Raw genomic sequence first — 26,320 nt, forward strand, 5'->3', positions numbered from 1 at the left:
ATAAACACATTCCGCACTCTTTACTCTAGAACTCTTTGTCCTGCCTGTATGAGTATGAGCTCTTGTTCATTAACTATGGTTGATCTAGGGATGGGAGGGGGAACTTTTTTTTTTCTTAAGATGGAGACCCTAATAAATATTAGGGTTAAAAGACATAATAAAACTGTTTCACAGTTTGAAAATTTTTTAAATTTAGAGTTCCAGAATAGTCTTTTCTAGTTCTAATACTAGAAAATTGATCTATAAAGCTACATTAGTAAAAATGACTGATTAGACTTGTGCATTTTCTGATATTGGTCCATTCACTAAGCCTCTGATTTTCTTTTATAGTTGCCAGATTGAAAAACAGAAATCACATGGAGTAGAAGAGATTAGAGACAGAGACTGACTGAAGAGGGTAAAGGAGTTTTTATTGAAATTAATTAGTTCTATTACATTTATGTCAATACACTTATTAGTTTCACAGTACATATTTTAGCCTGATGATTTAGTGAAGTTTTCTTTTCCTTGCATTTTATTAAAGTATAGGTCAAGCAGAGCCATGTATTAATAATTGGCTTTGGTTGCAGGTGTGGTCTGACTTTAGTAGGGAAAATTTTGTTGACAAAATAATTTTTCATAGTCGATTAATTGGCTTTTATTAGGCTAAGCATTGAGCAAACAAAACTTAGCCATGTCTTCAGAGTCAGTCTTAGGGCTTTTAAAATAGAATTAGTGATCTGAAATTTGAAATTATTAGCCATGAAAGTTACATCTCCTTTTATGCAGTACATGAGGACAGTAAGAACTAAGTATGGTCATTTAAAATGGAAATTAGGGCTTCCCTGGTGGCGCTGTGGTTGAGAATCCGCCTGCCGATGCAGGGGACGCGGGTTCGTGCCCCGGTCTGGGAAGATCCCACATGCCGTGGAGCGGCTGGGCCTGTGAGCCATGGCCGCTGAGCCTGCACGTCCGGAGCCTGTGCTCCGCAACGGGAGAGGCCACAACAGTGAGACCCGCATACCACAAAAGAAAAAAAATAATAATAATAAAATAAAATGGAAATTAAAAGGAAAGGTAATACTTTTTCTGTAAGTTATATTTTTTTTAAAGTATACTTCTATTGTGAATGGTAGATAGGAGAATTGACCTTCAGGATACTCAGGACTCAAGCAGTTTTCCCAGCTTTCAGATAAGCCATTGTAAAAATTGCTAAACTAGAGTTTCTTCAGTATTCTCTTAATTCTAGTTGTTGTGGGAGAAAAATACAAATCTTAACTGTGGCCCTGCTATTTAATAGAAGAAGCTATAATGAGGGGGCAGGGAGTGAAGAGAAAATTACTCAAGAACCCTTGAGTTAGTCTTTCAGTTTTCCTAATTATGTACCAGATGACCTGAAGTGTTTAGGTGTACTCTTCCTTTTGGAGGCAACTTCATTTTTATTTCATTTTTTTTGAAAATAAACCAACATTGATTTGATTGACGAATAATATTTACTGGATGTCCTACAAAATGCAGAGACTTGAGCTGGGTACTGTAAAATCAAAAGATGAATTAGATAATGGATCTTGACTTCAAGGAGCTAGGGGTCTAATAAGGAAATTAAGGTATGGTGTAGAAAGTGGTAAGTTCAGTTTGATAGGAATGCAAAGACATGAACTTTGGGGGCCAGCCATTTTGGCTTTGAATCCCAGCTCCATCTCTACTGGATATTATTGCTAAAGCTACTGAATTTACTTAGGCTGTTTTCTTATCTGTAGATTAGGAAAAGAAATGCCTGCCACATAGAATTCTGGGGGAGAGGTATGAGGGGCAGATATTTAAAGCTGAAAAACTCTTTAAGCTCCAGACTTGTAATACCTGATTGCCTATTCAGTACCCTTTTTAATATGTCAAAGAGCAATTTTAACCTTACGTTCAAAACCTGACTTCTGAGCTCTTCCAGAATGTTTTCTGTCTCCATGAATGGCATCAACAGTCTCTCTAGCCAGAAATCTAAAAGTCACTTCCACTCCTTACCCCGTTATTCAGTCCACCCAGAGCTATTGATTTTACACCATAAATTTTGTTCGTCATATTAGTTCACTTATTTCCATTGCTACCACCATAGGTCAGGCCTCCATCATCTGTCTTACATAGGCCACTGTTGATAGCTTTCTGTTCCCCTGAAACTATTCTCTCTTGCCTGTCTCACACCCAGCCAGAGTAAACTTGTTCAAAATGTACATATGGGTCACTTTTCTGCTTAAAATTCTTCATTGAATTTCCATTATCCTTAATCTGCAGATAAAATCTTAAAGGCACATTCGTCTCACTGTTCTGCCTTGCTCATTATTGTATTCCCAAAGCCTAGCATAATACTTTTTCATAGTAGGTGCTCATGTATTTAAGGGATGAACAAAGGAAGGAATGTCTGAAAGAACCAAATCCATAGTTGAGAGATTTGGGCTGTCCCTGTATTTCCTTCCTGTTAGGCTGCATGTGAATATACATACACATTTACAGCAGTACAAGTGAAATAGTATTTCTGAATAGAATAATGTTTATCTTTTTTTTTCTATCTTTTCACATCCCCTCTTTACCCCATTCCATCACCCTCCTTCATCCCTCCCTGTACCATTTTATTTATCTGAAGTTGCTAAGCTATAGTTTAAGAACACACACCCCACTGTCCCCCACCCCTGTTTTCTTCTCCCCTCATAATTAATGAAGGCCAACTATTTGGAATTCATGTGAATGACTCTCTTACTCTAAGCAGATTATTTGGTATGCATGACAGTAAAGTGAAGCACCTCTTTGGGTTACTGCAAAATAGCTCGTTGTCCTCCCAGTGGAGAATCAAATTCACCAGTTCATAAATTAGGTCCAGTTGATGAGGCATAAAGCTGCAAGGGCCAGTCAAACAAGTACTTGAGAATCTCAGGAGTTTCATTAGTGAATAGCCTTGCTCTGAGCTTCTCAGAGAATGCCAAGGCCTTATGAGAGTAGAAGACTGGGTGATAAGAGTGTGATTGATACATGGGCTAATAAATGGGAGTTGGGGAATATTTTCCATGTGAGTCACATGATTTCCATGGAGAAATGAGGTCTCATTTTGTAATGGCATGTCCACCCATGAGTTGGCCCTCAGAGGCTGGGAGTTAACCACAGCTCCTATAATTTCTGTACTTTGAAGAAAACTAGGAGTGAAGACCACAGCCTTTTAAGGTTAGGCTTTGCTTATTAGTTTTCACTAAGGAGCAATGGCATAGTAATCATTTAATAATAATTTACATGTGTTCGGTGTTTTTGAGCCCTTTCTGGAAGATCATCTCACTTGAGCTTCTCTTCAGTCTGCAAGTGCAGTTAGGCAGGTTTTATAAGTGATGAATCAAAGCTGGAAGAACCCCAGTAGAGGTCCTGTAGCCAAATAGGGATTCGAATCCAGGACTTCACTGCTTGCTTCATCACTTTGCATATTGCATCTAATCCCATTTATTAAATTTGTGCTGATTTTACAAACTTCTTAAGTTCATTGGGGAAGAGCTTTGAGATCCACAGTTAAAGGGTGTCTCATAGAATATCAACAGAAAGAATAAAATACCTATAAAGGAATATAGAGACTGAAGAGAAAGATACTGTTTCAGAGAAGGAAAGAATTTAAGAGTTTAGTATCATTAAAATTCATAAATTCCTGGGACAGTATTTCTACTGGTTTAATGCTGTTATCTATACCGTTTTGGCTGTTTGCACACATACACACACCTTAACCCATCTCCCTAGTGTCTTTTGCTGTTGTTAGTGCAGTGATAATAGTCACCAAAAAAGCCAGCAGTCCTAAAGCACAAATGACCTTGTCTCTTTGGGAAGAAGAAAAGTTACAATAAAAGTGTCTGCTTTCTGGTTTTTTGCTTGTGTGTGTGTGTGTGTGTGTGTGTGTGTGTGTGTGTGTGTTTATAATTAATCGGTATTAGATAAAGATACATTAGGTTATTATCACCCGGGTGGTTTTATAAAACCAAAGAAATAAATACTTGGAAATAATTTTAAAGACAGTTTTGGTCCACTTTTTAGTAAGTATCTGAATGATTTTATTGTGTTCTGGCCATTTAAGTTGTATACATATGGGACCCCAGAGTTGAACAGAGGCAAGTTATAGGGGCTTTTATGAATTGGAGAATTCGTAGGTAGACAAATGGATCTTTTGATCTCATATATTGCTGGGGGGAGGTGGGAGTATCATTGTTTGTCACACTTTTGGAGGATAGCATTAACCCCCATCCTAGTCTTTCTTGCTCTTCCTCTAAAAGCTTTAAGCCGCTGAAATTTTGGGCATAAGGAGACATCTCTTCTGGCTTACTTTTTGGTGTAGTAGCTAAGCTCCAGCTTAAATACAACATTGGAAAGAACATGTAGATTGTTGTAAGTGAGTCTCGTAGAGGTCTCAAATAGGCATAGTTCTAAACACTTTACACATATTAGCTCATTGAATCCTCACCACAAACCTGAGAGGTGAATATAGTTATCTCTATTTTGTAGTCTGGTTAAATGTCGTCAGCTCCTTCTAGCTGTGTGTCCTTTGGCAAGTTACTTAACCTTTCTTTACTTCATTTTCCTCATCTGTAAAATGGGAGTAACTGTCCTTACCAGTTCCTTGTGTGGTAAGGGTTACGAAATAATTCACATAAAGCACGTAGTGAATGCTTGTAGATGTTAGCTGTTGTTATCTAACTAGTTTATGATTACATGGCAAAAAAAGATTATCAGGCTTCCCTGGTGGCGCAGTGATTGAGGGTCCGCCTGCCAATGCAGGGGACGTGGGTTCGTGCCCCGGTCCGGGAAGATTCCACATGCTGCGGAGCAGCTGGGCCCGTGAGCCATGGCCGCTGAGCCTGTGCTCCGCAATGGGAGAGGCCACACAGTGAGAGGCCCGCATATGGCAAAAAAAAAAAAAAAAAAAAGGTTATTATCACAAGAATCAGAAGTTTGGTTTCTAGTCCTTAACTCTCCTGTTAAGTAGCTATGTGATTATAGGTAAATTTTCCTCTTTCTGGGCCTCCATTTTCTTATACCCACTTTTTAAAAACTTTTTATTTGCAAGTAACTTCAAATTTACAAGAGGCAGAAATAAAAATAGTACAGATATGACACCAAAAGCACAGACAAGACAAAATAGACAAATTAGAGTTCATCAAAATTTAAAAGTTTAGTGCATCAGCGGACACCACCAACAGAATAAAAAGGCAACCCACAGAATGGGAGAAAGTATTTGCAATAACATATCTGGTAAGGGATTAGTATACAAAATATATAAGGAACTTCTGCAACTCAACAAGCAAAAGAAAAAAATTTAAAAATAAAGGATTGAATAGTCATCTCTCCAAAGAAGATAAATAAATGGCCAGTAAACACCTGGAAAAGTGCTTAGCATCACTAGTCATTAGAGAAGTACCAGTCAAAACCACAGTGAGATACCACGTTATATCCATTAAGATGGCTGCTGTTAAAAAAAAAATTACATAAATGCTGGAGAGGATGTGGAGAAATTGGAACCTTTGTGCATTGCTGATGGGAATATAAAATGATGTGGCCACTGTGGAAAAGAGTGTGCTGGTTCCTCAAAAAATTAAAGATACAATTACCATATGATCCACAATTCCACCCAAAAGAATTGAAAAGAGGGACTCCAGAAGATGTTTGTACAGCAGTGTTCATAGCAGCGTTATTCACAATAGCCTAAAGGTGGAAACAACCCAGGTGTCTATTGATGAATGAATGGATAGACAAAATGTGGTATTTACATGCAATGGAGATATTCAGCCTTAAAGAGGAAGGAAATTCTGGCACATACTACAACATGGATGAACCTTGAAGACATGCTAAATGAAATGAGCTGAGTGTAAAAGGACAAATATTCTACAATTACACTTACACGAGATACCTATAGTAGTCAAACTCAGAGACAAAAAATAGAATGGTGGTTATATAAGGAGCTGGGGGAGGAGGGAATTGGTGTTTAATGGGTACAGAGTTTCAGTTTGGGATGGTGAAAATTTTCTAGAGATGGAGGATGTGGTGATGGTTGTACTAGAATGTGAATGTACTTAATGCCTCTGAACTGTATGCTTAAACATTGTTAATTTTGATAAATTTTATATTATGTATATTTTACCACAATTTTTAAAAATATATGTTTCAACAAAATTAAAATAGTACAAAGAAACATCTGTATCCCCATTTACCCAGATTTACTTACTGTTATATTTTATCCCATTTGCTTTTATCATGTGTGAGTGCATTCTTGTATACACCTAATCTAAACCCAGTTTTGTCATTTGATCCGATAGTATTTTTTATATTCTTTTTTCTTTTTTCTTTTTTTTTTTTTTTTTTTTTTGTGGTACGCGGGCCTCTCACTGTTGTGGCCTCTCCCGTTGCGGAGCACAGGCTCCGGATGCGCAGGCTCAGCGGCCATGGCTCACGCGCCCAGCCGCTCCGCGACATGCGGGATCCTCCCAGACCAGGGCACGAACCCGCATCCCCTGCATCGGCAGGCGGACTCTCAACCACTGCGCCACCAGGGAAGCCCCCGATAGTATTTTTAATAGCATTTTCCCCCCTCTAGTACATGATACAGTCTAGAGTAGGACATTGTATTTAGTTGTCATGTCTCTGTAGCCTTCCTTTATCTTTTATAATGTTGACATGTTTGAAGAGCACAGTATATTTTACTCCCCACCCCGGAATTTTTTAATAGAAGCTTCCTCATTTTCTGTTTGTCTTTGCCTTGTAATTAAACTGAGGTTACAGTCTTGGCCAGAAAATGCATGGGTGATGTGTCTTCCTCAGGTTATAACATCTGGAGACTCAATATATATTTTTTAAATATGATTGGCTTTATTCTGTGAATTATGCATCAGACAGCATCCCATCAAACAAACAGAAGAAGGGTGTTTCCTCAATACAATTGTAAATAAATGCAGAGTAAAGGGAATCTACAAATGCTATAGGAATCTCAGAGAATGGAGATAAAGAGATTGGGGTGGTGGTGGTGGGGGGAAGATGATGAAGGAGACTTAGTTTACTGATTTGGTAGAATGCACATTTCTAAAATTTTACCAGCTTTTCCTCGGCATCAAATTCTGCATTAGTTCAGCCAATATATATTACTGTCTTCCACCAGTTTTTTTATTTACTTATTTTTAATTAATTAATTAATTAGTTTTATTTATTTAATTTTGGCTGCGTTGGGTCTTCATTGCTGTGCTCGGGCTTTCTCTAGTTGCATGAGTGGGGGCTACTCTTCGTTGTGGTCCACAGGCTTCTCATTGCGGTGGCTTCTCTTGTTGCGGAGCACAGGCTCTAGGTGTGCGGGCCTCAGTAGTTGTGGCTCGCGGGCTCTAGAGCGCAGGCTCAGTAGTTGTGGTGCATGGGCTTAGTTGCTCCGCGGCATGTGGGATCTTCCCGGACCAGGGCTCGAACCCGTGTCCCCTGCATTGGAAGGCGGATTCTTAACAACTGTGCCACCAGGGAAGCCCGACATTGAAACTCTGATGTATGGGAACAAATCTTTATTCTCTTCCTGGTTTCATCAAATATTAGAGTCAGATTAAGGTTTGTACTCTTGACTTTGCCACCATTCTAGAGTGTTTTAGCACCCTTACTTGAGCTGTAGAAAGCTGTTAAAAGGAAAGTGCTGTTCTTGCTAATGCTTTTTTTTTTTTTTTTTTTTTTTTTTTTTGGCTGCATTGGGTCTTTGTTGCTGCATGCAGGCTTTTTCTACTTGCGGCAAGCCTGGGCTACTCTTCATTGCTGTGCATGTACTTCTCATTGCGGTGGCTTCTCTTGTTGCGGAACATGGGCTCTAGGTGCAAAGGCTTCAAAAGTTGTGGCTCGTGGGCTCTAGAGCGCAGGCTCAGTAGTTGTGGCGCACGGGCTTAGTTGCTCTGAGGCATGTGGGATCTTCCCGGACCAGGCCTCAAACCTGTGTCCCCTGCATTGGCAGGCGTATCCTTAACCACTGTGCCACTAGGGAATCCCTTGCTAATACTTTTTGTAGAATGTATAAATAGTAATGCTGATGGGTTTATCCACAATGCCATTCTTCTCTTTCAGGCTGTCTTTTAAAGAGCATCCAAACTTTAGATGAAGAGGTAACAGGCTACTTTGTAGAATAGGATTAGGGCCAGTATAGGTTTAAGTATGTTTCTTGGGGTTTTGGTGTTCTGTTTTAATTTTTCCCCATGTTTCAGGAAACACTGTGATTGGGACAGTTGGGATATATTCATCAGTTAACAGGTAGGAGAGCCAGAGGTATATTTGAGACCATTACTCAGGATGATTTTTTTTTCTTCCTATATGCTTTTAAAAAATGGTTCCTTGGCCTTTGTGTGTTTTGTTTCTGCAGTTTGAAGAAAACAGTTCTGAAACAAGGTCTTACCCCCAGCTGCCTCTCAACACAGTGATTGCCATCTCTCCAAACGTCAAGTCCAACTTTGTCCGCCAACCTGTCTGACATGTCGGGACCCGTGCCAAGCAGGGCCAGAGTTTACACAGATGTTAATACGCACAGACCCCGAGAGTACTGGGATTACGAGTCACATGTGGTGGAATGGGGGTAATAATTTCCGTTTACTTCACTGTACTCACCCAAAGGTCTGACTCTTGTGGATTTGTTGAGTAATTTACAACAGGAAACTTCCCTGACTGTACAGATCTAAACCTCAAGATTGAACGCAATTTTTGTTTTCTTCTACAGTAAAGAAACAGGGTATTGGCTTTGGTCAATTAACAGTTCTGATGGGTTTACCATTTTAAAAACATTTTGGTCTCTTATTTTCTCTGATGTATATATTCTGTATGGTAACAAAGAGTTATCTATTGCTTGCTCAGCTAAGGGCTTTGCAGTTAGGTGAGAAGTAATACTTGAGAGACTTTTAAAACACCAGGCTCTTACATAAAGTATTTTTGAGGTCAGAGAATGTTGTCCCATGATGATACTGAAGGATAAAACAGTTCTCCGGAAAGATGTCCTCTTTCTGATGAGAAGCAAAATTAAACGCTTAAAACATTTGCCCTTATCATGAGGCTAGCCATGTGTAACGTGGAATTCAGCCCAAATTCCATCCTGAACAGTTGCAGTCTGCCTGAACAGCTGTGTTTGCCCTCCCAATTTTCTTTGCAGTCTCATTTGGATGTTTGCATTTCTTGTCCCAACATAGTATGTATTTAATTGATCAGGTCGTACGTTTAGTGATAAAATTATTTTTATATTCAAATTCAAAAGATAGCAATTTGAAAACTTGGCAAAGCGGCAGCTCCCATACACTACATTTTATATCTGTCCACATGTGATTTTCATAGCATGTAAATGGTCTTCAAAATTTGTCATAGGGTGTGTTTTAACGCTGATTGGGCCATGATTCTTAACGGTAAGTACATTATCTCTGCACAAGGAGGCGCAGTGTGCTTCAAAGATACCATCAAGAACCTTGGTACAGTGCCAATAAGTGTTATATCATTATTGATAATCTAACGATTTTCCTGTTACATCACATGCTTTGAACTCTAGGAATACCTGAGTTTTACTGCAGAAATTTCAACCACTCTCTTCAAATTAAGTGCTTTGAGCTTAGTTCTGCTTAAATGGCACTAAACAACCCTTTTGAGGTTTTGGCTTGGTGCTATTTGCTTGCTTGAATTTGTTTTCTGTGCCCTCCCACAGGAAAAGAGCTCAACCAGAACTAAGAGCTTCCTTCCCTAGACCTGCCATGATTATTACATTGTCCATTGTCCTTAGTACCTTTTACCTTCTCTGTTTATTCACTTTCTTTATTTTTTTTTGTTTTGTTTTGTTTTGCTTGAGGAAAATGAATGGCTGATTTTTTACACTGAATTTTCAGTGTCTCCAGCAGGAATAAATAGCATTTAGGCATTATTGAAAAGACTATCATTCTTTAGAGCAAATTCCTCTAAGTTGTAAGCAGAGGCAGGGAGTAAAATGTTAGCATTTCCTTTATTCTTTTTCACCTCTGATGTTGCTTAGTCGTCTTGGAATATGGGTAAAAGTAGGGGAAGGGACACCTAACTGTGGTTCATGATCTGTAGTGTGGTTTGCAAACTTCATTACGTGGACTGTCCTCAGAGCTTTGGAGGGCAAGTTGGAGGTCAAACCTATATGTTTGAAAGCCACTTATCTGCAAAGAGACCCATTAAAAATCGGCTGCTCCCAAAGTGTGGCTGAATTGAAATATTCTTGTAGTGACTTTCTGTAAGATGCCAACACTGAGCCAGGCACTGAGGGATAGGAATATATAAAAATGATTTTCCATGGGAAAGCTGTCTGTTGTTGGAGACAAACATACATAAATAACCCCAATACAAGCCATCTACATGTGGTATGTCAATAGAGATGTGAACAACTTGGGATTTGAAAGAATAACTGAAAGTCTTAAATTTTTTAATTCTAGGATTTGGAACACACATTTTAAATTGGCCAAATTTTTAAAAAATACAAAGAAGCCAATTTGGGAATTATTTGAAATACATGTTATTTCTTTTACTCTACTGGCTGTAGTTTTGTAAGTTGAATTAGTGCTTGATAATTTGAACTTTTTAAATCATTGTGACTTTGACTCTTTTTGTTCCCAGAAATCAAGATGACTACCAGCTGGTTAGAAAATTAGGCCGGGGTAAATACAGTGAAGTATTTGAAGCCATCAACATCACAAATAATGAAAAAGTTGTTGTTAAAATTCTCAAGGTAAGTACAAGAAGAGAGATTATAACTTCACAGGTTTTTGGAGTTTAGAATATTTTTTTAAAGTAGCGCTTGAAAGGGTTTTTGGAGTGCTTTAACACCTTGATTTTATTGCTCCTTTGAAGTCGATAGAAGAGATTATCTTCATTTGACAGATCAGGAAACAAGCAAGAGAAGTGTTTGACTTAAAATCCTACAGCTAGATTGTGGCAGAGGGAGGGAGTAAAGATTCAGTCTTCTCTGTCCTAGGTCTTGCCTAACACTGATTTCCTATTTCTTACATTTTTAGTTCTATTCCATGCCTTTGTTTTCAATGAGTTGTTAGCTCTACTGTGTAAAGATGAGGAGTCACAAATGCAGACTTTTAGAGGACAGGTGGATGACATTAATGCAGCTAGTCTGATTTAAGTGCCCATGATTAGAAGATGTGAGTGATGGGTACTATGGCATGTGCTCCCAGCTCTAGCTGATGATTGCCCAGCAGTAGTGCAAGTCTAATGTTGTTTGGTACTGTTTCGCAAAAAGAAACTAGACATTTATATTTGTATACTAATCCCCCTGGTTTTTAAATGCTGGCTCTAGTTTTTTAAAACACCATATAGGCCAGATTTGGCCAATGGGCTACCTGTATGCAAATTGTGATTTAGTTATAACTGTACTGTACACTGCCATATACCAGGAACTTAGCATACAGTTCCTTGCCACAGGAACTTTTCCATATTTGACACGAGAAGCAGAGGGACCCAGACTTCCTCAATTTATAGCACCCATATTGCCTCAGTGACTCTCGTGGCACCCCTAAGCCAAAAGAAATAGTTTTGTTTATTAAGTAATTAAGTCCAAATAACTTTAAAAAGTATTTATGTTTCAACTGGTATCCATTTAAAAAATTATACACATAAGTTGAAAGATAAAAGTTATTTTATTCTTATATAACCATAATTAATTACTATTGGCATATGTATACCTGTTAGTCACTGCACAACTTCTCAAATGTTGGAATCAGATTGGACACCAGCAACCTCATTTCCTGTTCCACATTGATTTTTGCACAATACTTGCTTTTTGTCACAGCAACTGCCGAAAACCCAGTTTCACAAAAATATGCCATTAAAGAGAATGTAGTGCAATCTAATACTGAAACTGAACTACCTCAGGCTGGTAGTTTTACTCAGTGACTGACAGACAGCAATTGGCGTTTTCCCTCAAAAATTAAAAATCCCACAGAACACCTGTGAATTTGCTGGGGGTGTATTAGCATACCTTTCGGGAACCAAAGTTTAAGTATTTTTATCTTATCTTGTGTAGGAAGAGAACTAGGCTGGAAATCGGGACATTTGGATTCTAATCCAAACTTTAAAAGTAATTAGCCATGGTAGTCCTTTTAAGTATTTAAGACATATTGGTTCATCTGTGAAAATGAGAGTTACCAGCATTAAATACAAAATTGTATATAGATATATACTTTGGAAACGGAAGTTCTGTGTAATTGTAAGATGATATTCCTATGGAAAAGTATATGATAGAGTGAGGTGATACATTATTTAGAGTCATCTGAAAGGCATAAATAATGAGTCTTACAGTTCAGAAGAGAGTGGTGATGGTTAGGCAAAGCTCCCTGGAACTGTTTTCAGGCCCTGAGTGAGAGAAGGATTTGGATTGGTGTGATGGGAGCATGGAAGGGAAGCATAATCTAGAATGCACAAGATTAAGAAAAGAGGAAGAAATAAGTGAGAGTAATGTTTCATGTTGAAGCTATCATGTGATCATACATGGGAAATAAACTTGGAAAGGGAGATTAAATTAGTGATGGCCTGGGAAAAGATAACATCTCCATTTCCTTCCAGCCTTGAAAAATATGATTTTTATCTCATCTAGGTTGTTGGGAGCCATTCATGGTCTTGAGTGATGGGTGGTTTGGAAAGATTTTTTTTTTTCTAGCTCAGTCTTTTCCTAACTGTACTGTATATGTTACTGTAACTGTGTAGCTAGATGGTATAATTATAGATTAAGTTCATTCATAACTAGATTTAAATTTTTTAATTTCCCCCCATTTATTAGACAAAATTTGTATTGATCACATTAAATTAGGATTTAAGTGACCTGCCTGGTCTGTCTAGCTTTTGTAAGTTTATAGATTTTAAGGGTTCTGTAGAATAAAAGTTTTGTAAACCAGTAGCTTTTTGCCATCAACCAGCAATTGGGATATAGTGATTTAGTAGAAAACAGGAGAGAGATTGATGGATTAGTTCCTGGAGAGTAGAAACATCTCCTAGATACTCCAGCAGATCAGAAAGATCTGATAGTCGAAGCAAATAGAAAACTTGTGATCAGCTTGTTTCCTAGACAGTGTAATGAGTTCTAATAGAAGCAAGGCTGAGGCCATGGATTGAATTAAATGTGGAATTCACTATTAGTAAAACAGCTTCCATTTATTTATTTACTTTTATTTTTTTATTTTTTATTTTTTTGGCCATGCCTCATGGCTTGCGGGATCTTAATTCCCCGACCAGGGATCGAACCCAGGCCCTTGGCAGTGAAAGCTCGGAGTCCTAACCACTGGACCACCAGGGAATTCCCAGCTTCCATTTATTGACTATCTACTTTGCATTGGGCCCTTTTGTAGCTGTAGTATTTACATCACAATTCTGCAAGGCAAGTGTAAAGTTCAGAAACACTTAAGTGCTTTTCCCAAAGCTATACAACTACAAAGCCAGGTTTTGAGGACAGTCGATTTCCAAAATGTGCTTGCTTCCTGCTGTACCATGTGCTTAGGACTCAAGAAAAGGTTAAAAGAGTCTACAGTATTGTTTGGTAGTTCCTAGATCTGGATTATCAACCTGAAAAGTGTCTAAAAATAGATCTCCAGCTCTGTTCTCAAGATTCTGATTCAGCAGATCTATACAGTTTTTATATTAAAAAACCCAGGTTGATAATCAAAGTTTAGCAACCAGTAGTCTTGTTAATGAAGAGATGATACATACTTACAACGGTTTCTAAGAAGCGTATGCAGTGTGTCAGTAGTCTGAGGTGACCAACACCAATAGGAAAGATTGCCTGGTCCAGTGTGGCAGACACAGCTCACACGTGGTTATTGAGCATTTGAAATATGGCTGGTCCAAACTGAGATATGCTGTAAGCATAAAATACAGCAGATTTCAAAGGCCTAATACCAAAAAAAAGAATATAAAATCTCTCATTAGTAATTTTTTATATTGATTTACATATTGAAATAATAACATTTTGGTTATATTTTTGTTAACTAAAATGTATTGTTAAAATTAATTTTGTCTGTTTCTTTATATTTTTTAAACGAGGGTACTAGAACATTTAAAATACACCTGTGGGGAATTCCCTGGCGATCCAGTGGTTAGGACTCAGCACTTTCACTGCCACAGCCTAGGTTCAGTCCCTGGTGTGGGAACTAAGATCCCACAAGACGTGAGGTGTGGCAAAAAAAATAAAAAAATAAAATACACATGTGGCTTGCATTATATTTCTTTTGGACCAGCACTGTTTTAGACTGTTCAGAAAGAAGGTTTTGTAGAGGCGGTGCATTTGGACCAAAGCCGTTCTCAAAAAAAACAAGAAAGAGATTTCTATACCACAGCAGATGTGGAAATGATGGGTGAAGATAAAGGAATGTGGAGGATATATTGGTTATAAGGCTAGACAGATATTATGTGTTATGTCTCACCCATATTCTGAGGTCTTTTCAGATATCTCATTTGATTCTTGCAATAGTATTATGAGATGAGTACTCTTGTTGATCGTTTTACCCGTACTGAAAGGTTTAGAGAGGTTATATAACTTGCCCATAGACACACAGCTAGCAGGCAATGAAAGAAGGATTCACATTAGGCACACATTTAACCCAAAAGGTTATACTGCACAAAGATGGTGTGGCCATCTTTGCTGTTGGTCCTGATCTCCTTCATTTCTATAGGGTGTTTATAAGACTTAGAGGAAGGAGTGGAAAGAGCCCCATGTTTCATGCTAATTAATAAAAAGATTTTTCTAGATATATCTTAGTATTACCATTTACATTCCTAGTTTGTATAGTTTTTAAAAGTTAACACATTAGGACTGATATTGGAATTAATTGGTAATTCTGCAGAATTTTGGTCTTTGGAGTAGAAATCTTTTTTTCTTTCAATTCAGTATTTGCTAAGTACCTGCAAAGTACCTGGCACAGGGCTAGGAGAAGGGGGATTCAGAGATAAATCTGACATATTTCCTTCCTTCAAGGAGCTCATAAGTAAGCCATTCTTGTATTACATTACCTGTTGAAATATCCTGAAATAATTTTTTTAATGATGTACTTTTACCCTTTCAGCCAGTAAAGAAGAAGAAAATCAAGCGTGAAATAAAGATTTTGGAGAATTTGCGAGGCGGTCCCAATATCATCACACTGGCAGACATTGTAAAAGACCCTGTGGTGAGTATAATAGGCGCTAGTAAGGCCCACCACGGCTGAGGTGGTGTTTGACCCTGAGCACAACTGGCCTCTGTTCCTCCCTCTACCATTAAGTCCTGCTTTAAAAGTGCTTAATCAGTTATACCACTTAACTAGCTTGGGTCTTTCTTTCAAAGAGACCTCCACCCACAGACTATTTCTTATTCTTCTAGGCTAAGAGACTGATAGCACTGGAAACTGAAATGTGTTAATCCATTTTGCAAACTCAGGTCCGATGCCGATGGGCGATGGGCGCATTGTTGGGCTGCCTAGAGCCTGGTGAGACTTCAGCTCCATGTCTTCTGTTTGAAATCCATCCCCAATATGACCTAAGTGTGATGATGATCAGAGTGGGGAGGGCTTATAGCAATAGAGGGTTTCCTACTACTGAGGCAAGGACTGCCAAATTCACGACGTAGTGTCCGCAAACGTTGTGCCCACTAAAGTTGCCAGGGCTATTACTAATGTGTGTTTTCTTTTTCTTTCCCCTAGTCACGAACTCCCGCCTTGGTTTTTGAACACGTAAACAACACAGACTTCAAGGTATAGTGTATAACCAACCATTTCAAGCTGTTGTGTTTTTAGACCACATAGAAAGTCTTTCAGGGATGTTACTGTTAGAAGAGCTTCCTTCTAACTTACTTAAAAAGAGCTTTTCATCCTTACAGTGCTAATTTTTTTTTCCTTTCCTCCCTCCCTCCCTCCCTTCCTCCCTCCCTCCCTCCCTTCCTCCCTTCCTTTCAGCTACATCGGGTCTTAGTTGTGGCATGCATGGCACGCGGGATCTTCGTTGAGGCACACGGGCTTCTCTCTAGTTGGTGGCGTGCGGGTTTTCTCTCTAGTTGTGGCACACGGGTTCCAGGGCGCGTGGGCTCTCTCGTTGAGGCACACGAGCTCAGTAGTTGTGGCATGGAGGCTTAGTTGCCCTGAGGCGTGTGGGATCTTAGTTCCCAGACCAGGGATCGAACCCACCTCCCCTGCATTGGAAGGCGGATTCTTTACCACTAGACCACCAGGGAAGTCCCCTTACAGTGCTAAATTTAAATATAGACATACTCTTGTACAAACAATGCTCACTTTCCATATCTTGGTATTTTGCCTTTTTGTTTAGTGCACTTTCTAATGACCAGTACTTTTATTTCTCACCATTTGACAGTTTACCATTCATTTGACAGTTTCCAGTGATGTCATATTTAATGAAAGCAATAGCTCATGTTTAGTCAGGATCCGGCCTTAGGGCATTTCTCTTTAAAATGACAAAGTTCAAGAAGAAATATATTGTGTGTATATAAAAGCAAGGACTGCTTGCTTATACCTTAGGATTCCTCAGAAGCTTTGGGTTCTAGATCTTAAAAAGAGATGGGTGGGTAAAGGGTAGTGTAAATTCTGGTAAAGCGCAAACCTCTGCAACAGATATCTCTGACTTCTGGCCAATTTCAACAATTCTCAACTCCAGCACAACAGAAGAATGTAGGCACTCTCTTGGGTTTTAACTTGTAAAGGTATTTGACTTGCCTTTGCTAGGCCAGTATCATTAGTTATATGGGACTTCCCTGGTGGTGCGGTGGTTAAGAATCTGCCTGCCAATGCAGGGGACACGGGTTTGAGCCCTGGTCCAGGAAGATCCCACATGCCACAGAGCAAGTAAGTCCATACGCTACAACTACTGAGCCAAGCCACAACTACTGAGCCCGTGTGCCACAACAACTGAAGCCTGCATGCTTAGAGCCTGTGCTCTGCAACGAGAGAAGCCACTGCAGTGAGAAGCCCACACACTGCAGTGAAGAGTAGCCCCCGCTTGCTGCAGCTAGAGAAAGCCCACGCACAGCAATGAAGACCCAATGCAGCCAAAAATAAATACATACATAAATTTTTTTAAAAAGAAATGTTAAAAAAAATAAAAATAATTTTTTTAAAAAAAGAAATGTTAGGTATCAATAAATGAGTGAATTCTTTTGCTGAGTGGAGGAAAAAAGGAGGAAGAATTGTTTTAGAATCAGAATGATAACTTCAAGGAAAATGTCAGCGGACACCACTGACCATTTAATGATATGTACATTTTTTTTTTTTAAGTCTGAAACTCTTTAGAAACTGGAAAAGATGACATGTTCAGAGTTTACTTTCAAATTGGGATAGTTCTGTTAAATTGGCTCAGCAGATTTGGCAGCAGTCCATCTGCATACCCACTGGTGATCTGCAGTGCCTGTAAGTGTAGGCCAAAGGTGAATTAATTCCCTACTAAGGAGGCTATGTGTTTGCCCACATGTGTTTTATGAGAAGATCTGGAGGTAAATGAAAAACTACAAATGTATATCAGTGCGTGTTGCATATGTAAATTGGTATGTTCCCAAAAGTAGATTATAGCTTCAGCAATATGAACTTAAGTAATTCTTCACTTTTATATATAGAGTTAAAGACCCCAAAGTATCTCTTTAGTGTTATGTTGGGAGAAGTAGAGACTGGTGAACAGACAGATCTTAGAACAGTGGTAAATGTGCCCAGTCTTGATTTGAATTATTACAAATGAGGATGAGAAATTTCCTTCCTTTCAGTACTATTTCATGGCTCAAATGTTGCATTTGTCTTTAACAGCAATTGTACCAGACGTTAACAGACTATGATATTCGATTTTACATGTATGAGATTCTGAAGGTAAGAGAACCTTGAATACTAATTATCTTTAGACCTCCCCTTTGTTAAATAATCCAAATGACTGCAGAAAAGCCAGTGGGTTAACTTTGTAAAATATGGGGTTTGGGGGTCTGTTTATATAAATTTTTAATAAATTCGTAGCATCAGAATTCTTATGCTGATGTAAAGGTTATGGAATAAGGGTCTAGTAAGAATATAATTTATAATGCTTTGTAAGGGGTATTTAGAAGAGAGGTGGGACTCCTTAACAAATATTTGTAATCTCTATCTTGCTCTCAGAAAAGTTACAGTTAAATTGTCAAAACTTGTTAAAAAAAAAAAAAAAACTCCTGGTGTACTGGCTTCTGGTGTACTTTATTTCACTTAAAGTTGAACAAGTAAAACAGTAAACTTTAACTCAGCCCTCAAAGGGCCATTGTCCTAAAGATTATGTAAATCTGTGCTTAGAGATTGGTGATTTAGAATGAACTTTGATTCCTGAAGTGGGATCACCAAATATATTGCTTCCAGTAGTCAGAAGATCAGCTTTATAGATAAGAAGATTGCTAAGAGTTGGCTAGTGTGTTACTAAATGAGGATTGACATAAAGCCTGCATTTGAACCTTAGAAGTACCCTGAAGAGACTGTGCCAGCAGAAATATTTGATCTTTCCATTGGCTCATGCATTCTTGTGCCAAGCAGGACTTCCGAAAGTTAAGGATATGCTTGCCTAACCCTGGGAACCATAGGAACCCAAGTTACCCTTCAGAAAGGACAAGAACTTGGCCAATGACAACTGACTTGAAGGCCTGGATTAGCAAGCCCCAGAGGTTATGCCACTCACTAGTTTGAGGTTGGACATGGTTTTCAAATTGGGTTTGTTGTCATAAATCAGGAGTTGGCAAACTCCTTTACAAGGACAAATGGTAAAATTTTTGGCTTTGTGGGCCATAGGGTCTTTCGCACACTACTCACCTCTGATGTTGTAGCATGAAAGCAGCCACAGGCAACATGCAAACAAATATATGTGGCTGTGTTCCAATTAAGCATTCACAAAAACAAGCAGCAGGCCATATTTGGCCCATGGGCCGTGGTTTGCCGACCTCTATTGCAGACTCTTAGCTGCTAAAGAATTACTGTTCTTTGAATAGGAGGTTTGTAGTACAGATCAGCTTTCTTCTTTTGAGGGGCTCGTGTTTGTGAAAATAATCCAGGCTTTGGGTAAGGAGGAGAAATTGGAAGTCATGTAATTGGTGTACGCTTTGAGTCTTTTTAACAAAAAGGATGTTGAAACAACTGTGCAAGAACAGGATTTGAAGTTTAGAGGCATGGATTTGCACAAGTCTCTAAAAAATACCTGCAGAAGTGATTGTCCTTACTTTGACTCTCAGGAGTGTTGTGAGGCTAGAAGGAAAACTATGGAGGAAAAGGTAAGGGACTTTAACTAAAAAATCACTCTTACGCAAGCTAATGCTTTCCTTTCTTACCTGTTCCTCCCACAGGCCCTGGATTATTGTCACAGCATGGGGATTATGCACAGAGATGTAAAGCCCCATAATGTCATGATTGATCATGAGCACAGAAAGGTAAAGTGATAGATGGACAAGTCTTATTTATCAACATGATAGAGTTAACAACCCATCTTCAGCATTTTATTCCTAGCATCTATCATAGTCCGTGGTACCTGTTAGGCACTTAATAAATATTTAATGAATGAACAAATCAGTGTGGAATCTACAATATGACATTAATGAACTTATCTATGAAACAGACTCACAGACACAGAGAACAAACTGGGGATGCCAAGGAGGAGGTGTGGGGGGGGAAAGGACGGACTGGGAGTTTCTAGAATAGATAAACAACAGGGTCCTACTCTATAGCACAGGGAACTATATTCAATATCCTGTGATAAACCCTAATGGAAAAGAATGTGTGTGTGTGTATATATATATATATATATATATATATATATATATATATATATATATATATATATATATGACTGAATCACTTCTTTACAGCAGAAATTAGCACAACATTGTCAATCAACCAGAATAAAATAAATTTTTTTTAAAAAATCACAGTGATTAAAACATTATTCATTCATTCATATTCCTATCAAAAAGAAAACAGATTAGTGTAGTGGGTAAAACATTAGTTTTGGCAGGGAACCTGGTTTCTAGTCTTACTTATTGAAAAACTGCTCTCATGGGAAATGCCTTTCTCCTCATCTGCCTCCTTTTTTTTGTTTTTTTAAACCTATACAGTGGGTATACAAGTACTATTTGTCTTGCATGCCACTCGGTTATTGTGAGAATTAAGTGTGTACAGTTGTGAAATGGATTAAATATTCAGAAAATGCTGCTGCTTATTATTAGCAAGTATCATGAGGCCCCTGAGCTCTACAAGTACTTTTAATGAAAGCTGCAGTGTTACATTTCTGTTTTTTAAGGTGACCCAAGCCCACCTTTTATGCAGTGATGGCTCTCTGTTGTAGGCTTTGGGGATATAGGTGATTTGTTCATTCAGTTAGTATTCTTTTAAGCACACACTGTGTAATAGGTATTGTTCTGGAGGCTAGGGATATATGTGTGAGACAAAAATAGGTAAAAAATACCTGTCCATACGAGCTCACATCTAGGGGAGACTGGTAGGATAGAAAGTTAAAAGTGATGTGGAAGAAAAAAATAAAACAGGAATAGGGAGTGGCAGATGGTGTTGCAGTTTTAGACAAGGTGGTAAGGAGAAGGTTTCATTAGGAAGGTGACATTTTGGAGAACACTTGAAGGGAATCAACCATGCAGTCTCGGGAAGAGGATATAGCAGGTGCCAACTCCTGAGACAAGAATGTGCCTGGCATGTTGGAACAGCACAAGGTTAGAGCTGGGATAGAATGAACACAGGGAAGAGGGGAAGGAAAGGAGATCAGAGAGATAAATAGAACCAGATCATGCAAAACCTGGAAGATCACTGTTGGGCCTTTTCTCCGAAGAAACGAGTTTTGCAGGATTTGAGCAGAGGGTTGGTAAGTTCTCACTTGTGTATTTAAAAGTTCACTACGCATCTATTAGAACAGCTAAAATAAAAAATAGTGACAGTTCCAAATACAGACAAGGATGCAGTGTAACTCAATCTCTCATACATTGCTGATGGGAATGTCAAGTGGCATACTCATTTTGGAAAATGTCAAACTATTGTTTTATAGTTTGTCAGTTTCTTTAAAAGCTATAAACAATCCAGCAGTGACATTTATCCCAGAGAAACTAAGACTTAGGTCCACACAAAAACCTTCAGTGCATAAATGATTCATCAAACTCTGGTGTATCTATACCATGTAGTATTGTTACTGATTAGTAAGAACTATTGATAATGCAACAGCTTGGATGGGTCTCACGCTGAGTGGGAATAAAGCAGTCTCATAAAGTTAAACTTGGGCTTCCCTGGTGGCGCAGTGGTTGAGAGTCTGCCTGCCGATGCAGGGGACACGGGTTCGTGCCCTGGTCCGGGAGGATCCCACAGGCCGTGGAGCGGCTGGGCCCGTGAGCCATGGCCGCTGAGCCTGCGCGTCCAGAGCCTGTGCTCCGCAATGGGAGAGGCCACAAGAGTGAGAGGCCTGTGTACTGCAAAAAAACAAACAAACAAAAAAACTGATGGTTCCATTTCTATAATACTCTCAAAATGATAGAGTTAGAAAACAGAGAGGTTACCAGGTGTTAGAAAGTGAGAGGAAGGTATAGCACAAAGGACATCTGTGGTGATGTCCTTTATCTTGTGGTGTAAGCTATATGAAGCTGCACATGTGATAAAATTGTGTAGTACTGTACACACACTTATGCATGTAAAACTGCTGAAAAAGGTCTCTGAATTGTCAGTTTCCTGGTTTTGATTTTGTACTATAGTTAGGTAAGATATTACCATCAGGGGAACTGGTGAAGGGTACACAGAACATCTCCAAATTCCTATGAATTTATAATCATTTGTAAATAAAAATACTTTTAAAAAGGATCATTCTGGTTCCTTTGTGGAGAATTGAGGGTAAAAGTGAAAGGTAGACCAGTTAAGAAAAGCAGCTATTGCAGTAAATCAGAGACTAGTGATGGCATGGACTGGAGCAATGGCAGTGGATGTGATGATATGGTCAGAGTACGGTAGAGCCAACAGGATTTGTTGACAGATTAGACTTGGGGTGGAAGGGAGACAAGAGTCCAGGGTGAAAAGTTTTTGACCTGAATGACAGGATAAATGGAAGTTAACAGAGGAGGAGGAATCTGTGGGAGAAACAGGTTTTGCGGGGAATTATCAGAGGTTTAGTTTTGGGATGTCTGTTAGGTGATCACAGAGAGATGGCTGGTGATATGTGTGGGCTAGAGAGTATAGGTGGGAAAAGCAGAGATACTGTGTGTGAAGTTACAAGACCAGAAATACTCATCTGGGAATACTTATTGATAAGACAGGAAGCTCAGGGACAGCTCTGGAGCACTGATAATTAAGAGGTTGAAGAGAAAGATGATAAAGAAGTTATATTTTCTTTCATACCTTTTGTTTTATTTCCCTTTGTTTACTAAAAGAAGACACTGAACTTAATTAACAGCGAACTTCTGGACACAGTGCTGGAGCAGTCAGGCATTACTCAAGACCTTACTGCTCACACTTCAAATCATGGTCATGGTTTGCACAAAAAGGGCAAATAAGGTTGCCTTTTTTTTTTTGAGGTATAGTTGCTAAGCTTGCCTCTTGTCCTCGCTACTACTGTTTCCACTTTCAGGATACATTTTGGTAAGAGCTGTTTTGTGTGGCTTTTCTCTTACTGCATTCACTCAGTAAATATTTTTAGGTTTTCTCCTGTGTACTGGGCATTACATTGAATTCTAAAACTTAGCAAAGGTGAATAAAACAGTCCCTACCCTCAAGGATCTTACCATCCATATTTTTTAAAAATGTTTTCTTCTTTACTCAGTTTTTTTTTTATATATAAATTAATTTTATTTATTTATTTTTGTCTGTGTTGGGTCTTTGTTGTTATGCGCAGGCTTCCTCTAGTTGTGGCAAGCGGGGGCTACTCTTCATTGTGGTGTGCAGGCTTCACATTGCGGTGACCTCTCGTTGCAGAGCACAGGCTCTAGGCATGTGGGCTTCAGTAGTTGTGGCATACAGGCTCAGTAGTTGTGGCTCGAGGGCTCTAGAGTGCAGGCTCAGTAGTTGTGGCACATGGGCTTAGTTGCTCCGCGGCATGTGGGATCTTCCCAGGCCAGGGATCGAACCCATGTCCCCTGCATTGGCAGGCAGATTCTTAACCACTGCACCACCAGGGAAGTCCCCAGTCCATATTTTTTAAAAAGGTAGCAAACAAATATTCAGTAAAGAGCTGTAGGTTCTATTAAAGAAATTTATCTGAGGTTGGTTGGGTGGGGGGCATATCAAAGACAATAGTTGCTTCTATTTGCATAATTAGAAAAGACTTCATTAAAGGAGCTAACTTAAATAACTCAAAAGATGAGGTGTTCACCACAGTAGGAGTCTAGATTGAATAATGGAGACATTCTAGTCAGATGAGCAGTTTAAGAAATTTGCAAGCAGCCGCATAGCATGCTTTGTGACCACCTAGAGGGGGGGGATAGGGAGGGTGGGAGGGAGGGAGACGCAAGAGGGAAGAGATGTGGGGACATATGTATATGTGTAACTGATTCACTTTGTTATAAAGCAGAAACTAACACACCATTGTAAAGCAATTATATTCCAATAAAGATGTTTTTAAAAATCACTAAAAAAACAAAAAAATTTGCAAAAGCACAAAGTGAGTTTGTATTTTTCAGGAACTGTAAGTCTCACTAGAGCAAAGGTATTAGATCCTGGAGAGAACCCTGTATGTCAAACTAAGAAGTTTTATTTTCATCCTAAATGCAATAGGTGGTCACTGAAGGGGTTTCAATAGAGAGTGACATGGCTGTTATTTTTAAAAAAGATTACTCTAGGGAATTCCCTGGTGGTCCAGTGATTAGGACTCTGCACTATTGCTCCGGGTTTAATCCCTTGTCAGGGAACTAAGATCCCACAAGCCACACAGTGCAGCCAAAAAATAGAGTACTCTAATGGCAGTGTGAGGGGTAACTTAAAAGATAAAGTCACTCATTATTTATTATCTTTTTCTTTCAGCTACGGCTAATAGACTGGGGTTTGGCTGAGTTTTACCATCCTGGCCAAGAATATAACGTCCGAGTTGCTTCCCGATATTTCAAAGGTCCTGAGCTACTTGTAGACTATCAGGTGAGGAGAGGAGGGCAGATAAAATTTCGGTCCTTGTGTTTATTTTGCACATAATTTGCAAAAAATGTCATTTTGCACTTTTGAGTAGGCCATTTATGCACATCCATGGCTATCCCTTTTATATGAATGTAAAATATGAACCACTTCAGTTCATCTGCCACAACTTATGGTATTGTCATAATGTCAGTAGAATATGAATAGATCTGCATTTGATCCTAACTGAAGAGAAAGACACTTTTTCTAATCAGAAATTACACAGCTAGTTTGAGAATTGTAAGCTAGATTTAACCAACCTTAAAAGTAAACTGAAAAAAATGTTCTCTTCTTAAATTATCTCTAAATATAAAGACCTACCCTCTACCAAAAAAGAAAAGAAAGCACTCTTCTCATGGAAACAAAATCCTTGGTAATACCTTTCCTGCCCCAGTCCTCCCAGGTGTTATTATCAGATACCTTAAAAAGTTCAGACTCTGTCCTAGAAATTCCTTTTCTGGCATCTTGAGGATATAACCCTGAGTTCAAAAAACATTTTATACATAAAAATATTCTTTACAACATTATTTATAATCGTGAAAAACAGAACACTATCCTGTTGTAGGGGAAGTTAAAGATTAAATTCTGAAGCATTCGTGCAATAAAAAAATGACACACATTAGAAGGTTTCCATAGGCTGACAATTGGGGTGTTCTAATGTAAGTGAAGAAAGTAATTCAAAATAGTATGTACAGATTTAAAATGAGAGGGTGGGAATGCATAGAAGAAAAACATGTTTTTGGTATTTGGACTTTAAGTCAGTGGAGTGGTTTGTTTTTAATAAAAAGCTTTTCTAAAAAAATTTGAAGTGACAGGATTCATTCTTGTCATTTCATGTGTGATGACGACATTTTCTTTAATGCAGATGTATGATTATAGTTTGGATATGTGGAGCTTGGGTTGTATGCTGGCAAGTATGATCTTCCGGAAGGAGCCATTTTTCCATGGACATGACAATTATGATCAGGTGATATATGTTGTTCCTATTAGGAAATTTACTGGTCTTACCTAGTGATGGCCAGATCTTCTTACCCATTAGAAACTGCAGTGAATCTTGCTAAAATACAGATGCCTAGGCCCCTCACCTGAGAGCTGTTAAATTAATGTTAGAATCTGAGAGTGGGGCCCTAGAATAATTTTCAGTTAATGGCTTGTCAGCCAACCTGACATTGATCCTCAGATTGGTGTCTTGGGAACTATTGGTTTAGCTTTTTAAAATTAGAGTTTTTCCTTTGCATTGCTCGTTTAATTGTGAGATATACTTGTATGTACATGTTTTAGGAAATATTTTATAATTCAAAGAATAATAGTTTTAAAATATAGGATATTACCTTAGAATCTCCTAATGTGAGCTTTCATCAGGGTTAGGAATGTTTTCTCCAACATGTTTATATGCGGTATTACTGTGATCCTTTTGTCTCATCATATGGATTGAGTTGATGTATGTCAGTAGAAATACAGATGGTATTTTTTATACTAGAAATATAGATGGTGTTTTTTATACTAGCTTCACTTCCCCTTGTAGATCAAGGGGCCATTTCATTCAAGGGAAACTGGAATGATTCTAGGGCCTTGTGGAAGGAACTGTTGCCTTGTTTGAGCACAGTGACTTTTTTTTTAATTAAACTTTATTTTGAGATAATGTAAATTCATGTGAAGTTGTAAGAATTAATACAGAGAAATATGGTGTGCCTTTTATCCAGTTTCCCCCTAATATAACTTTTTGCAAAACTATGTACAGTATCACAACCAGGATGTTGATACCAATATAACCAAGATACAGAACATCTCTGTCACCTCAAGGATACTTCATTTGCCCTTTTATAGTTGCACCAGCTTCCCCTCCCCCTCTTTCATGCTTCTCTGTTGTAATCTCCATTTCTACAATTTTATCATTTCGAGAATGTTATATACATATGATGACCATTTTTCATATGAGTCAAAGAATACCATGTGAATTCAGTTAAAATCAGCAGCTCTTTATCAGGTGCCATGCAGAATTGAGGAATATAGACAAAAAGAAAGAATAGCCCCTCATTTCGAAAGTCCTTCATAGTCTATCTAGTAAGGGAACCAAACATATAAGAAAGTAAGTTACAGTAGTAAATGTCAGAGTAGAAGTGTAGACAAGATACAAAAGACAGTTGTAATGGGAATGAGTGGTCTGAGTATATGGGGTTGGGGAGGAGCTTCCCAAAGGAAGTGACATCTTCAGCTGG

The 26,320-nt window shown here is 38.6% G+C and overlaps 1 protein-coding gene across 7 annotated transcripts in view; it reads left to right on the top strand.

The window, feature by feature from the left end:
* CSNK2A1 (casein kinase 2 alpha 1) overlaps positions 1-26,320 on the top strand; it is a 54,088-nt gene that overhangs the window by 21,537 nt on the left and 6,231 nt on the right. For 3 of the 7 annotated variants that reach the window (XM_067013035.1, XM_067013036.1, XM_067013037.1), the window contains 9 exons: positions 8,211-8,256; positions 8,366-8,575; positions 10,609-10,720; positions 15,054-15,155; positions 15,666-15,716; positions 17,766-17,825; positions 19,307-19,390; positions 23,958-24,068; positions 24,967-25,068. In XM_067013035.1, the coding sequence (XP_066869136.1) occupies positions 8,475-8,575; positions 10,609-10,720; positions 15,054-15,155; positions 15,666-15,716; positions 17,766-17,825; positions 19,307-19,390; positions 23,958-24,068; positions 24,967-25,068 (723 nt within the window). In that variant the 5' untranslated portion in view covers positions 8,211-8,256; positions 8,366-8,474. Of the gene's footprint in view, positions 1-330; positions 398-8,210; positions 8,257-8,365; positions 8,576-10,608; positions 10,721-15,053; positions 15,156-15,665; positions 15,717-17,765; positions 17,826-19,306; positions 19,391-23,957; positions 24,069-24,966; positions 25,069-26,320 lie in introns of all 7 variants that reach the window. The other 4 variants (XM_067013038.1, XM_067013039.1, XM_059039158.2 and 1 more) reach the window with 2 other exon arrangements.

Source organism: Kogia breviceps, chromosome 14 (genome assembly GCF_026419965.1).
Source record: "Kogia breviceps isolate mKogBre1 chromosome 14, mKogBre1 haplotype 1, whole genome shotgun sequence".
NCBI lineage: Eukaryota > Metazoa > Chordata > Mammalia > Artiodactyla > Physeteridae > Kogia > Kogia breviceps.